The sequence below is a fragment of the Typopeltis vanoorti genome, chromosome 2 (assembly GCF_054136105.1).
Source record: "Typopeltis vanoorti isolate ZY-2024b chromosome 2, IOZ_Tvanoo_1.0, whole genome shotgun sequence".
NCBI lineage: Eukaryota > Metazoa > Arthropoda > Arachnida > Uropygi > Thelyphonidae > Typopeltis > Typopeltis vanoorti.
The window spans coordinates 181,618,732-181,635,178 of record NC_143550.1 but is presented as its reverse complement, the minus strand read 5'-3'; the positions used below and the strand labels follow the sequence as shown (position 1 = coordinate 181,635,178).

Genomic DNA, 16,447 nt, shown 5'->3' with positions numbered 1-16,447 from the left:
TTTAACAGTCAACCCTGATGCGCCCACAATTGCACTTGCACGTTTTATGACTTGAGAAAGGGGAACAAGGAGACGATTCTTTTTTCGCAGAATGTCAGCACATTATTCATTATTCTTTTGCAAGAGCTACTGAAACCACAGTCAACAAGTTCTGTTGTTGTTTAACAACAGAACTTGTTGACTGTACTGGATCCATCATACAAATTAATAATAAATTATAATGCAAAAGTGCGACAACAAAAATCAAGCTAGTACTAGTACAGCGACAGACAAGAAAGCACATGATTTCGCATGTTGGTGACCAGTTCGTACATCCTTCATTTCTTTCTCCCCTTCAGCATGAATCGACTATTCTTGGCAAAATGCCAAGGAGAGATCTACAAACGGTGGGCGAACTATAATTGCAGCATGCAACACAAGACTTAAGTCCTAATAGGGCGCCATCTAGGGGGAAAAAAAAGCTCAAAGTTTTTTTTTTTTTTTTTTTACCTAGATGGCACCCTATTAGGACGTTAGTCTTGTGTTGCATGCTGCAATTACTTATACTAGCCCCACTGTTACACCGGATTGTGACTGTCTTGCATTTGTAACAAACTTTGTGTTGTGTGCTCTGAAGATGCTGGATATAATACCAGCAAAATATTAACTTTTAAGTTAATAAATAGTTATTTTCTTATCCATCTGTGTTCATATCATACCGTGAAATCTATTACAACATGTCTGACGAACACATAAGATTATCCACTCGTATTTTTCAATCACATTGAGCATGCTAAGGAAATTCTGTTTGATGCTGATCCTGATATGGAACGAAGTTTCAAAGTCCACCGAAATCTTGATAAAGTGATCTCCAGCTATCACAATTTGCATGACAAGATGAAAATTTGAGCATGATTCAAACATTTTTACTTAATTTTTTTTGTAAAAAAGTAGCTAAGTGAAATGTTTAGACATTAAATAAAAATTTAAGTAATTGATTTTTATTAACTTTGATGATTTTATCCTCTAATATAGCTTATACTGTAATTTTTTTCCAAACTTACAGTAACTGATGGATGAATTATAATTATTCCAATTGTTTATTGTATTCGCTTAAAACGATTTTGCTTAGAGCACATTAATTGATGGATTAATTAATCACATTAAGCGAGGTTTTTCCTGTAATCAGATTGTCTGGAATCCAAAAATAGTTTTATGTTAATTTGAAAGTCATTTATCTCTGTATAATTTAAAAGTTTTGTTGTTGAAGTGTGTGTGTGTGTGTGTGTGTGTGTGTGTGTGTGTGTGTGTGTGTGTGTGTGTGTGTGTGTGTGTGTGTGTGTGTGTGTGTGTGTGTTTATTTAGTCTTGACGCATTTCCTGGATTCTAAAAGAATTAAGTTATGGCACCAATCAGAAATGCAGTCTTGTGATTTTTCTTACCACTAAATATAAACTGTTGTGTTTGGTGCAGTTAACAGGATTGCATCAGATGTGTTCACAGGGACCTTGTATAACCAGATAATGCCTAAACCTGCATAATCATAATCTGTGATGTCATTATAACATATATGATTTCATCTAATATAAAATGCAGTTTGGTTTGCTCAGTCCTAAATTTCCAGCATTGCCTTGTTCATTCGCTATCCAAGAGGTCGACACTAATGGGACGCAGCATTGGGAATGAGGATTAAACATGTATCTAAAAACATCCATTCTCCACTTTAGATAACTTTGATTCTTAAGATACCCAAAGTAATATTAATTCTTTATCAGTCTTATTTGAAATTTATTTTTATGCACAGATTGAGAAGTAATATTAATTCTTTATTACAGCTTACCCAGAATAGTCTAGAAAAATTTACTAAATTTAGTTCAGTGATATTCATTGAATTACGTAATGGAGTAGTTTGGATTAGACAGAGTAAGAAATCATCAACTGATGCTCTTAGTAAGCTGTTCGAGTTGTTGCAGAACATCAAAGATGGCAAGTATAATGGTAAGAGTGCAAAATTTTTGTAAATTGTTACAAATTAAATGTATTATTTTTGTTTTCTGTTTTCTGTTAATACCACCCATGAAAAGTTAAGTTTGTAATCTTAGAATCCTCTATCAAGAGTAGGGTTTCTAAATTATTTAATATTTATCATGTACACAGATGTGCTGTTCTCACCTTGTCTGTGATACTGTAATTTAATAACAAAACAAACTTTCATCTGAAAGTTTGTTTTGAAATTTTATCCCAAATTTAGCTACTAATGATTTATACTTTGCCTCTGGAGCATTACCACTGCCCAGCAGCAGTAGTCACTCAACGTGTGTTACATATGATGATTTTTGGTGCCAAAAGATTTCTGTTTTGGGAAGTATTTAGCAATAATTAACTAATTCTTTTTGCTTAATATTAGTTTCTCTATCTTAATATTAGAAAGAATCTTGATGTTAGCATTCAAGAATGTGTGAATAGTAGGGGCTAATGTAAGGTGGTATGGCCAATTAAACAGAATGGATGAGGAATGGTTAGCAAAACAGGTGATGACAAGTTAGAGACCTTAGAGAAAGACCAATGTCTAGGTGGTTTAATTCAGTCAAAAGTGCCTTAGAAGCATGAAATATCTGATACATTGTTGGAGTGCTGACAAGTAAGTCTGATTTGGAGGAAAATTGTTGATAAGAGATTAATAATAACATAAACTCAATCATGTAATGTGCAGCCTTTGCAGCACTAGTAATATGCATTCTAAACTTCAGTCTACTGTCAACCATCACTCCCAGATCTCTAATCTCACCCAGTTCCTTCAGTATGGCACTGTCAATATAGTACCCAGCCTTATATTTCTGCACTCCAAAATGCAACACCTTGCACTTATTGATATTAAAATTACAACCCACTCCTTTGTCCAAGTAAAAAGTCTGTTCAAATTTTCCTGAAGGGAATTAACATTAGCAGCGTTACTTATAATTCTTCCCAACTTTGCATCATCAGCAAACAACTGAAGATCCCCCAGTCAGACCACATGATATATTGTTTACAAACAAGTTAAACATCAGGAGCCCAAGAACTGAATCCTGGGGCATGCCACTGGTTACCTTTCTTTTTTTAGCCACTGCTCCATCATACACGACCTGCTGATATTGTTCAGAGAGCCAATCTCTGATCCATCTAACCAGTATACTATCTATTCTCATCCTCTGCAGCTTGCTTGTACACCAACTTATCATGTGGTAATCTATTAAATGCTTTTGCAAAGTCAAAGAATATCACTATATATGATTCTCCTTATATAGTGATATTGCCTTATATTCTCCCTTATATAGTGATATTTAATTGCCTTATACAATGCAAGTAAATTGCATGCTGATCGTCATAAAGAATGCTATGCCCATCACCCAATCGTATATTCTATTCCGAACCAATCTAACACCTTGACCACAACTACAGTTATACAGACTGGACTATAATTGGAGACTTGTTCTAGAACCATGCTTGTGGAGTGGTACTATTTTGCCTTCTTTCCACTCCTTAGTAACCCTACCCACTGCAAGACTTTCATTAAATAACCAGGTCAAGGGCTTAGCAACTATGGTGCACATTCCTTAAGAATACTTGGTGATATATCATCCATTCCCACAGCCTTATTAACATCTAACCCAACCAACACCCAATACACCTGATTCTTTCACTTCCAATTCTAATACTTTCCTCTCTTCTGTATATTGCACTGCATCGTTTGCACCAGTATGATATACACTGATGAAGTGCTCATTCAATAATTCCGCTATATCCTTTGCAACTGTTATTCTGCTGCCATGACTATCTACCACTGTCAACTTACCATAATTGTTCTTTCCCTTGCTTGCCATATAGCAGAAATTCCTGCAATTATTGTAAACTATCCACTAAACAAATTATTTCTGTGGTCCCTGTGAGTTTGCTATGGTGAGAGTCAACTTTAATTAAATAATTGCTCTGATTTGCAGAAATTTTAATTAAATTGTTAGAATTTTGTATTCAAATGTAAATCGATGTCATTATGACAGATCGCAAAGGCTAACTTCAAATAAAATTCTACCACAAATTGAAATATGCCATGTGTGAGTTCCTGTGCCAGCTCTAACGAGACAGCTGTCTTCATAGCTGCTCTCTGGTGTAAAACAAAATTTAACTTGTACGTATTGTAACAATTAAAAAAAAAAGTTGAATAATTTATAAGTGTATAAAAGGATATCACTTGTAAATCATTGAGGTGCCAGCAAAATTCTCGAACGTGCCACCTCTGGCATGTGCCATAGGTTCGCCATCTATGGCATAGGCTCAATTTCAGTGCCTCTAATGTATCATATTGTTTTTCATTAATGAAATGTCGCAAATTCCGAAATAAGTAGTAATCTGAAGATGCAAGATCAGGAGAATACGGAAGATGTGGAAGCTCTTCCCAGCTGAGTTCCTCAAGCTTGGTACAGGTGACGCTGATGGCATGTGTTATGGTGATAAACAACACCCTTTCAATTGACTAGAGAACCTCTTTTCTTTTAGTTTTTCATTCAGTTGATCGAGTTCACAGCTTGCTTCAGCTGTGAAGCATAATTTGGCTGAGGTTTAGTCTGTTCCCCTGAATTAACCCACTGCCTTCAGCGCTTAGCATTCTTGTCAAGTATCCACTTTTCATCACCGGTGACTACATGGTTCAAAAACGCAGACTGAACCTATTGAGAACGAAGAGCAGCGCAGATGTTGATGTACTCTCTTCAATTGTTGTTCATCAGTTCGTGAGGAACCCACTTGCTGAGCTTAGACACTATTCCAAGTTCTTGCAAATGGTGACGGATGGTTGATGACAATGAATTAAGATCTTTTGCTTAATCTTAAATAGTTGCATTGGCATTTCTTGCGATAGCTGCTTACACCATATCATTATTGAGAGAGAGAGGGTGCCCTTGGTCTCTTGTCTTTTCTTTCAACAGTTGTGCAAGTTCAACTTTGTAATTTCCTTCATGTTGTCCATCCAGCTCTTTTGCAGTCTTCCTTTCTTTCACATGCCTCAATCTTCCCCAACATGCTGCCTTTTCCAATGATTCGTTTGTTTGCATAATATGCCAAAAATACATTAATTTCTTTTTAGCAGTCATTGCCTAGGAGCATTCTGTCTTCATACTCTCTAAAACTTTCTTATTAGTCATTCTTAGACTGTGGAATTCCTAATAGTCTCCTTCATTTCCATAATTCAAATGAATCATGGAAATGAATCAAATGAAAAGTTAATAACTTTGTGAAAGTTATTAACTTTCACAATGCTTTGGCAATTTAAACTTTCGTTACCTTACTAGAATCTCTCTTTCATAATCTTTGTCAGATTTAACAGCTTTTTTCCCCGAATGGCTATCCATCCTTTAATTTCATCCTGACACTGGCTGTCATTTCTTATTCTGGACCCCAGTAAATCATAATTTTTGATCAACTTTATTTTGTCTCCCTCAATTTTAAATTCATTCAGATTGCTAGAAGACATCATTTTTGTTCTGTTGATATTTAAATCAGGTTTTTTTTTTTTTTTTTTTTTTTGCTTTCCCTCTTAACCAACGGAATCAACCACTCCACATCTTCCTTAGTTTCTGCCATGAGGGTTGTGTCATCTGCATATCTTAAATTATTTATTTTTCTGCCACTTGTCTAAATTCCAGCTGGGCTTTTGTTTCAATTGGCCATTCTCATAATATTTTCACTATAAATATTAAAAACATAGTGTGACAGTGTACAATCCAGCTGCACCTCTTTTTTTCACATTAATACCATCTCTATCTTCAAACACTTTTTACTGAAGCTTCTTGGTTGTTATACATCTCTCAAGCCAAGAGAATTAAATGCTCAGATTCCCAATGATCTCATTGCAAGCCACAGCCTGTTGTGATCCACACAATCAAAAGCTTTTTTATAATCAATAAAACAGATGAATACTTCCTTCTGAAATTGTCTTGTTCTTTCCATAATCCATCTCATGTTGCTATTGGTTTCTAGTTCCTCTACCTCTCCTAAAGCTGGCCTGTTCTTGTGACATTTCTCTATTTACATGTGGTTCCAGACTTTTGGATCACTTTCAGCATAATTTTACTTGCATGTGAAATTAAAGTGATAGTTTTGAATTCTCAGTCTCTTGGATTTGATTTTTTTCCGAATTGGGATATTAATGTTTTCCGAGGCCAGTATATTTTCTTCCAAACCTGTTCATAAATTTCAGTTAATTCATCATCATTATTATTATTATACAGGACCCCCCCCCCCCCCCATGGAGTCCGAAGACTCATTGCAGGAGACCCAAACTATCCACACAATCTATCATCATACCTCTCCTTGAACCCATTAACAAAGCACTCACAGGTGACTTTTACAACCCATTCCACTCATTCACAACTCTCCAAGCAAAAAATCTAGTCCTCACACCCTTACTAACCACACCTTTATTAAACTTCTAGGGATGACCCCTTGTTCTGGTTCCTCTAGCCAAGTGCTGAAACATTTCCTCTGCATCTATCCTACAAAACGCTTTAAGCAACTTAAAGGTTTCTATCATATCTCCTCTTTTTCTCCTATCAACCTACTTCTGCAATCCACACACCTTCAATCTATCCCCATAGGGAACATTTCACAGGCCACTTATCATCTTGGTCATTCGCCTCTGAATCCTCTCCACTGCTTCCTTATCCCCAAGAAATCCAGGGGACCAGACTTGTGCATGGTAATCCAGATATGGACATATCAAGGCCTTATAAACAACTTCCTTATGTATACTTGTTAATGTGTTCTTCAATAGCCAAGTAATCTTATGGACCACCTTGGCAACCTTAACAGTATGTTCTCTAAGCTTTAACTCTGTCTGCCACCACCTCTAAATGTCTAGCTTCATCTATTTCCTGGAGTATAGTCCCATCAGTGTGATACATAGCTTGTAATCTATTTATCCCAAAATGTATAACTTTGCATTTCTCAACATTAAACTGACACCCATTAACTTTTGCCCATACTGACAGCCTATTTAAATTGTCTTGCAAGCTCTCCACATCACCTTGATTAACTATTACCATACCTAATTTTGTATCATCAGCAAACAACTGAATATTTCCTTTCAGGTTATTTCCTATATCGCTTATGTACAAATTAAGCAGCAGTGATCCCAGCACTGAATCTTGCAGCACACCACTAATCACCTGTTTTTGTTTTGATTCTGCCTCTCCATATACCACTTTTTAATATCTGTCCAATAGCCACCCTCTTAATCATATCATATCATCCCCATTTGTTCTAATTTGTGTAACAGAGTTCCATGATGTATTCTGTCAAATGCCTTTGCAAAATCCAGAGAAATTATCATGTAGCCATTTCCTTTATCCAATTCAGCTGTTACTCTATTATAAAAAGTTAGTAAATTACTAAGGCATGACCAACTCTTCACAAAGCCTTGTTGACCCTCATACAGTATCATGTTTTTATCTACTCATTCTTGAACTCTCTCTTTTTTTTTTTTTTTTTAACAATTTTTCTAGTACTTTTACCACCACGCATAAGATACTAATTGGTTTATGATTTTAATAACATAATTTTCCATCTTATCATTGGTAATTGTTGCATTCTTGTCCCCTAACAGGCACTCACTTTTGAGATACTAAATACATACTCTCTCCCTCTCTCTCTCTCTCTCTCTCCAGTTTCAATTTCCTTCCACATATTTTTTAATTTTCTCGACAAGTACATTTTGCCCACACTGCTCTGAATAAAATCCAAGAAATTCAAATTGTTGGACAACATCATGGTCTTTGACATCATTATTCATCACATTGGTGCCATGCTGACAATATCACTTAAATATCACAATAAAAAAAAGACACTAAATACTCTAAAAACAAGTCTACACTACTACACTATAATACCGTATTTACTTGAATGTAACTCGCCCTCGCATATATCTCACACCCCTGATTTTACTTTACGAAAAAAGAAATTAAAAGTTTCTTATATTGTTCACACATGAAAAATGTTTGAAACTTTAAGAAATAGATAGTGAATGTTATGGTACTTTCAGATATTTTGGAATTTGGTTGAAGAGAATCAGCATTTTAACTCAACAATCATTGGCTTGCTTTTGTCGTTGAGTCATGATTTTTTGTTAAAACTACAGCAATCATACGTATAGAAATGGAAGAAACCAGTGGAGGAAATGTGGGAGTGAGATCACTGACTTATACTCGATCTTGTATTGCGCAGGAGTGAATTAAGAGACCATCATTATAACTGTTGTGCACTGGATTTTGAGAACTTGAGACATGATTTTGCCAGAAATAATTAATTTAATTACAGAAGCATTGTCAATAAAAGATTCAAATATATTGCATGATGAAGGTGAGTGGCTCATTGCATAAGTAACTTTGATAATTAAAATTTAAATGCATTCATTTTATAAATAATGTGGGCAATTATAAATTATAATGAATACTGACGATTTAATTATTAATGTCAATTTTGTTTTTTACTGAAAAACTTTAGTTTCCAAAAATCCCTGCATATATCGCACCATGATTTTTTAACTTTAATTTTAGAGAAAAAATGCGAGTTATATTCAAGTAAATATGGTACACTAATTTTTTAATGAAAAAACACAATAAAACAGATAAACATCACCAATTTTATACGACCACTCACAATATAACCTTGAACCCTCAATATTCAGCTGCTGTCAATAATTCCACTGACAATATCAGCACCAGGAGCTTTTCCTTTTGGTAGCTGTTCCATTGCTGATATCACTTCACTTTTCATTATCATGGATTCCTCAACAAATTCTCCTTCAATTTTAATATCTTTCTTATACAATTTCTCTGCATGGTCTGTCTTTTTTTTTTTTTTTTTCCATCACACTTACTCCTGAATTAATTGTTATTACTTCTAATTTAGGGATAAAATTCTTCTTCTTCTTTCACTATGCGCCTTTATCCCATATTAAATGGGGTTGACGTTCCCATCTTTGATCTTCTTCCTCCATGTCCTCTGTTCCAGGGCGTCTTCCCGACTCCATCCTTTCTCTCTAAGATCCTCTCCCACCTTATCCCTCCACCTTAGCTTGGGCCTGCCTCTTTTCCTCCTTCCCTCCACCTCCATGCACTCCACTCGTTTACCAACATACCCCTCACTCCTCCTCTCTACATGACCAAACCACCTCAGCCTGCTTTCTTGTACCTTCTTAACGATCGGTCCCACCTTGACCATCCCTATGATGTAGTCATTCCTTATCCTGTCCTCCTTTGTCACACCACTCATCCGCATCTCCGCCCCCCCCCTCCATCTTCCTCTCCTGTGCCTTTGTTATAGGCCACGTCTCCACTCCATGAAGCATCGCCGACCTCACCACCATCTTATAAGATTTCCTTTCATCTTACAACTCATTCTCTTGTCACACAGGACCCTCTCATCTTACTCCGGTTCATCCAGCCACATGTTCTTTGGTGCTGTATTTCTTCATCCAGGTCGCCATTCCTCGACCTGGATGAAGAAATACAAGTACCTCGACGACTGACCCGAGGTACTTGAATTTCTTCCCTGAAGTTAACCTTTCACCCTGGAGTTGTATGGCCATATCCCTGACACTCCCCATTGACATATATTCGGTCTTCACCCAGTTAATTCTCATGCCCCTCTCCTCCAATACCTTTCTCCACTCTTCCAGGGTCTTTTCAAGCTTCTCTCGGGATGATTTGCAAAAAACAATGTCGTCGGCAAACATTATGCTCCATGGCGCCTCTCTTTTAACGTCCTCCACTAGTACATCCATGACCAGGTCAAAAAGGTAGGGGCTCAGAACTGATCCCTGATGGATCCCGACGACAATGGGGAACCCCTCTTCATGCCAACACTAGACCTGACCTGAGTTTTCACTCCCTCGTACATCTCCTTCACCAACCTCACGTACTTCTCTGACACTCTCCCCTTCTTCCTCGTACACCTCCTGCCTGGCCCTTTGTTGTACTCCTTTTCCAGGTCTATAAACACCATATGCAGCTCCACCTGCATCTCCCTATATTTCTCCATCAGTCGCCTTAGCGTAAATATGGCATCCATTGTCCCTCTTCCTAGCATAAATCGAAACTGCTCCTCGCCAATTTTCGTTTCCCACTGTATCCTTTCTTCAATTACTCTTTTTCATATCTGCAACATGTGTGACATCAGTTTGATCCCTCTACAGTTGCCACAATCCTGAACATCTCCTTTTCCTTTGTAGATTTGGACGAGAATGCTTTTACTCCATTCCTCTGGTATCTTGTTGGGCTATTTTCCTCATCAGATCCCATAACATATCTACGCCCTCACTGCCCAGACTTTTCCACACTTCCCCAGGTATCTGGTCCATCCCCACAGCCTTTCAATTCTTTGTTTTTCTCAATATCCAAAGCACTTCCTCTCTGCTGATGTCCTGCACCGATCCCTCATTTGCCTCTCCATCCTCATACCTCTCTCTTGGATTCTCCTCATTTAGCAGATTACAGAAATATTCTTTCCATCTTCCTCTGATTTTGTCCTCCTCTTCTAGTACTACCCCTGAGGCGTCCTTTATCTGCTTGACTGATGTTATGTCTTTCGAGGCATTATCTCTTGCTTTTGCTATACTCAACAACTGAGCTTCACCACTGTTTCTCTCCAGTACTTCATAAACCTCTTCAACTGTCCTCACCTTCACCCTTGCCACAGCTCTATTTGCATATTTCTTCGCTAATCTATATGCCTCCTTGTAGGCTCTAGTTCCAGTCATGTCCCATTTTTTCTTTGCCTCTTTCTTTTCCTTTATCTCCAACTGCACCTCCTTATCCTCGGGCGGCCCCTTTCCTGATGTTATACTGAGCACCTCTTCTCCAATTTTTCTAATAATCCAACTATTTACGTCCCACCATTCTTCCACATCCTCTGGTAACTTCATTTCTTTCAGTACCTTTTCTTTAAACTTATTCCTTGGGCCTTCCTCTTCCAATTTCCACCACTTTATTTTCCTATCTTTCCGCCACTTCTGTCTATTCTTCTTTTCCCCTTTTATATCAGTCTACCACAACCAACCTGTGCTGCTACACTTTCTCTGTTAATCACTTTACAGTTTTTCACCTCCTTCAGATGTTTCCTTTGGCACATAATATAGTCGATCTGACTCGTTCTATCCCTGCTCTTATAGATTATCAGGTGTCCAACTCTCTTCTTAAACCATGTGTTAGCTATAGCCAGGTCGAAAGCCACATCATGCTCTATGATTCTTTTACCTTCTTCACCACTACTCCAATCTCCGTGCACCCTTTCTTCACCACTTTGTCGTCTTCCTACATGCCCATTTAGGTCTGCTCCGACGATCACTCTCTCTCACCATTAGGGATTCCCATTACTAACTGGTCTAGTTCTCTCCAGAATGCCTCTTTCTCTTCCTCATCATAACCTACTTGTGGAGCGTATCCACACACTATTGCAGCCACACTTCCTCCAATCTCAAGCTCAACACTCATAAACTGATCATTCTTCCGGCACACCTCGCAGACTCCACCCTTCAGCTTCTTGTCAAGGATGATTCCAACTCCGTTTCTTCCATTCTCATTTACCCCGCTGTAAAAAACAGTTTATATCCTTCGGCCAGCTCCTTTGTTTTGTTGCCCTTCCACCTTGTCTCTTGCATGCACAAGATTTTCAGCTTCCTTCTTCTCATCATGTCTGCTATCTCCTAGCTGTTCTCATTCATCGTACCCACATTCAGCGACCTGATTCTTGCTTTACACACTCTCTTTCTGTTGGACTCGCTTCTTTAGCTGAACCCGTCCTTGGCTCGGTAGCCCAAGCCCACTTCTCACAGTCCTCGTGTGATGGAACTGCACATTGCTAGGGGATGCCCTAGCTGTTGTCCTTTCTCTGTTATACAACATTTCATCCCTGGTTTTGCCATGTTTTTTACGGCCGGATGCCTTTCCTGACGCCAACCCTCCCCGTTTACCTGGGCTTGGGACCGGCACCGAGATGGGCTGGTTTGCCCTCCCTAGTGGCTGGGTTTAAAATCTAGGGATAAAATTTGTTGTAACTTAATTTCTCTTTCTAAATATCTCTTGTTCTATCTTGTTACTTTCCATTTCCTTGAATCTTTTGTTCAGATGTTTTTCTTTATTTTTCTTAACATGTCTCTGGAAATCTACACTTAATTGTTTAACCCTTTCTTTGTTTATCTCAAGTTTCATTTTTCTTCTGCTATTTGAGTAGTTTCTTCTGACAGCCATTTACAATTTTTCTTTCTTGTTGTCTTTCTAGACACCTTTGTTACATGCCTATCCAATAGTAACCTGTCCTTTTCAATATACAGGAAGCCCACCCACACAGGCAGATACATTCACAAATTTTACCATCACCCCATCCCCTCTCAACAATATGGTATCATTAAAACACAACCCAATAGAGACTATAACCGTTGTTCCAATGAGTCCTCTTTTACTGCAGAACTTAATCACACACACACACACACACACCATACCTTATCTTATAATTACAGTTCTGGCAGTATAAAAAAAGAATCACTAAATTCAGAATGAATTTAGTAATGCTATCTTCATCCTCTATGTCCGAGGCATTTCAGAATAAAATAGCCAGAATCTTAAAGAAATACAATCTCTGCATGGCTTGCAAACTCCTCTGAAGCCTAACTACTATTATCATCATCATCAAATTCCTGCCCTGTACCCTCAAGGGGTGTACAGGATATGATAGTACTACATGAAAAATTTACATCATTACTAACTTCCTGTCTTCAATTTTTCCTCCAGATCAGTCTGTTACTTGTCAAGACTCCAATAATATCAGATCTTATATTTCTATCGTCTAAGGCACTTTGTACTGCATCAATCCACCTATATCTTGGTCTTCCTCTGGGTCGTTTTCCTGCCAACCTGGTGGAGAACACTTGTTTTGCAAATCTTTCCTCGCCCATTCTGTTTAAATGACCATACCACCTTAGATTAGCTCTGCTAACGCATTCCTGGATGCTGACAATGTCAAGTTCTTTCCTAATATCCTCGTTTTTAATATGATATTGCCATTGATACTATCTGTTCACGCCTCTAATCTTTCTCAGGATTCTCATATCTGTGGTCTTTGGTCAAGTGTTTTACTTCTGACCCAGCTCTCAGATCAATAAGTTAAAACTGGTTTGAACACTGTCTTGTATACAGCTAATTTAGTATTCCGACTAATTTCTCTCTTATTCCACATGATTTATTCAATTGACTTCCTACTATACCAGCTTTATTGATTCTGTTGTCTATTTCGATATTTAATTTACCATCTTCACTAAAAATCATGCCTAAGTAGGTGAATTGTTTTACTTGTTCCACAGGTTCTCCGTTCACAATGCAGTTGACATTTTCAACGATTTTTCCTATTTTAATTGTCTTTGTCTTTTTATTGCTGACCTTCATACCATATCTATTACAACAGTTATTCAATTTAATCAAGGAATCTTGCTGATTCGTAGCGGACTTTATTCATAAGTATAACATCATCTGCATAAAGCAAACAGCTGACATTAACATCTCCAATTTTGATATCATGTTTAATACCAATTTCCTTCATAATGTGATCCATATAGATAATGAATAACAGATGGAATAATGTACATTCCTGTCTAATACCAGATTTCACATTAAACCATCTTCCTGTACTTCCTTCAATTCTAACTGCTGACTTACAACTCAAATAGAGACTAAGTATTGCTTGATGTAATGCCCCATTGACACCATGTAACTGTAGTGTATTGAATAGCTTCTCTCTTGGCACCTTATCATTTGCCTTTTTCCAGATCTACAAAATTCAAATAGAGATCTTTGTTATATTCCCGTGATTTCTCCATTATTTGTTGTAAAGTGAAGATTGATCCACACAGCCTCTATTTGGACTGAATCCAGCTTGTTCTTCACCAAGCTTTTCTTCTACAATTCTTCTCAAGTATACTTGCATATATCTTACCAGGAACACTCAGTAGGGATATACCTCTGTAATTCTCACATCCAGTTTTATTTCTCTTTTTATGTATGGGTACTATGAGGGCTCTATTCCAATCATCGGGAATTCATCCCTCTGTCCAGGCCTTCTGAACTATACAGTGCAGCCACTGCAAGACTTATACCATTATACTTCAGCATTTCTGGTTGAATATCATCTACTCCTGCTGCCTTTCCACATTTCAAGCCTTTGATGGCTTTTTCTACTTCAAGTATGGATATGTATTCCTGACTGCATGCCAGGTCAGTGTTTTTTACCACTGTGCTGTTATCCCTGCTTGTTTCATTTAGCAGTTTTTCAAAATAATTACTCCATACTTCAAGGATATCTCTTTCTCCCATTTTCATGTCACTTTTATCATCTCACCTTTTACAGTATCTTTCCTCCATTCCTTAGCTTGTTCAACAACCTCCAAAATATTTTGCCACCTTTTTGATATTTATTTTCTATGTTCTTGCCAAAGTCCTTGAATGACTTTTGTGTAGCTAGTTTTACACAGAGTTTAGCTTTCTTACATTTGTCTCTGTATTATCTAAGAGTACAAGCTGACTTGTTTCTCAGGAACTTTTGATATGCTTTCTTCTTTTCCTTCACTGCATCTTTAACTTTCTGTGTCCACCATGGAGTTCTCATTTTTCTCTCCTTGCAGACAACCTCACCAGCCTCTCTGGCGGAATCAAACAGTGTTTTCTTCAGGGCTTGCTACTGAATCTCCAAGGTTTTTTTGCTGTTCTCAAACTCTTTCATTTTTTTTTCAATAATATTTCTGTATTTTAGTCTACAGTTCACATCTGAGAGCTGCTCAACTTTTATTTGCTTTCTAACTTTCTTACATATTATTCTTTTCAGTATGAAATTCAATTTTATCCTGCTCAAGACTAAATAGTCATCGCTTCCAATTTCAAATCCTCTGTACACTCTGGTGTCCTGCACCAGGGAGAAAACATCACTATCAACAATAACCTAGTCAATGAGACTTTTCTTATTTCTTGCCTCTGCTCTCCATGTGAATTTGTGCACATTTTTATGTTGGAGCATGGTGTTAGTAATAACCAGTCCATGTCCTGAGCAGAAATCCAACAGCTATTTGCCATTATTATTAGCTTTTGCTCTTTTCTCCAAATTTTCCCAGTATATTTTTGTATGTCTGACAATCATTTCCTACTCTGCTATTTACATCCCCAACAAGGACCAACTTTTCCTTTTTCATTATGTCAGATGCTTTCTCTAAATCCTCAAAAAATTCCTCCACTTCTACCTTAGTAGAACCTTCTGTGGGACCATAGGCACAAATAAGTGTCTTTGTCGAGTTCCCCATTCTGATATTTTCCCACATCACTCTATTTGCGACTTCTTGCCATCCAAGAAGATTAGCCTCGTATTTAGTGTTGAATGCAATGGCCACCCCTTCTTTTTGTTGAATTTCATTGCTTGAGTATAACATTTTTGTATTTATTGCTCAGAAAGATCTCACCAGTTTTTGTCTTTTTTGTTTCAGTCACCCCTATTATGTCGATCTGGTACTTATCTAATTCTTCAGCTAGCTCCATTCAGGCTTCTTATGTTGATAGTACCGGTCTTTAACTCTGGTGATGTTGAGTTGGTGTGTTTTTTCAGATTTGTTCCAATAGCTGTCTTTTCGCTGTTCACCCTGGTTTCCTGGTGAAAAAAAAAGGGGGCATTGTTTAACCAGACACGACCCAGCCGGCATGAAATTTTGTCATGTTGTACCATCATTTTGTAATTTGGTTTAAGCCAATATGAATTACAATTTGGTCAGCTGAATCCCATATTTCCAGCCCATTCTCATTCGTTCAGTATCCAGGTAGATACCCAACAGGGTGCACCACGAGAAGGTTAGAATTCTACATTAGGTCAGAAGCCCTGGTCGGTTCTCTGCATTCCTTTAAAGGCTATGTGGTGGTCTCCTCTCAGTTATACAGCTTTGGCCCTTAAGCTTAGTGGAGCAGATAACTACCATTATCTGCTCCACTAAAGATAAACTTCCTCCACTGTCAGTTCCAGGTGTATGGAATTCCTTGTTCCTGCAAGTTGGCCTGCTATAAACAGACAGGAAGATCAGCCAACATCCACATGGAAGAATGCAAAAAATACATCTACAATCATGACTGGTCAATCGGGCTTTGCAGACCATGCTTTAGATACAAGCAATGAAGAAATTGGAATAAACCACCATGTTCCATCACAGTAAACTTAGACAAGAAAGACTACTTTTGGAATCTGCAACTGTATCAGAAGTTAGCCTAATTTAAATAAATATGGCTGCATTAACATTCTCCAATGGGAAACACTAATACTTCAAGATCCAAGTTTACATCCTAGACTGCCACCATGTGCCCACTGCAGGCTCTCTAGTTCTAGTTCAGACTGTTTCGTCCACTTTTCACTTAGT

The 16,447-nt window shown here is 37.6% G+C and overlaps 1 protein-coding gene across 1 annotated transcript in view; it reads left to right on the top strand.

The window, feature by feature from the left end:
• Window positions 1–16,447, top strand: part of LOC150109709 (uncharacterized) — a 288,439-nt gene that overhangs the window by 33,381 nt on the left and 238,611 nt on the right. Inside the window, exon 3 of the mRNA XM_090403014.1 lies at window positions 1,815–1,977. Within this exon, the coding sequence (XP_090259140.1) occupies window positions 1,815–1,977 (163 nt within the window). The remainder of the gene's footprint in view (window positions 1–1,814; window positions 1,978–16,447) is intronic.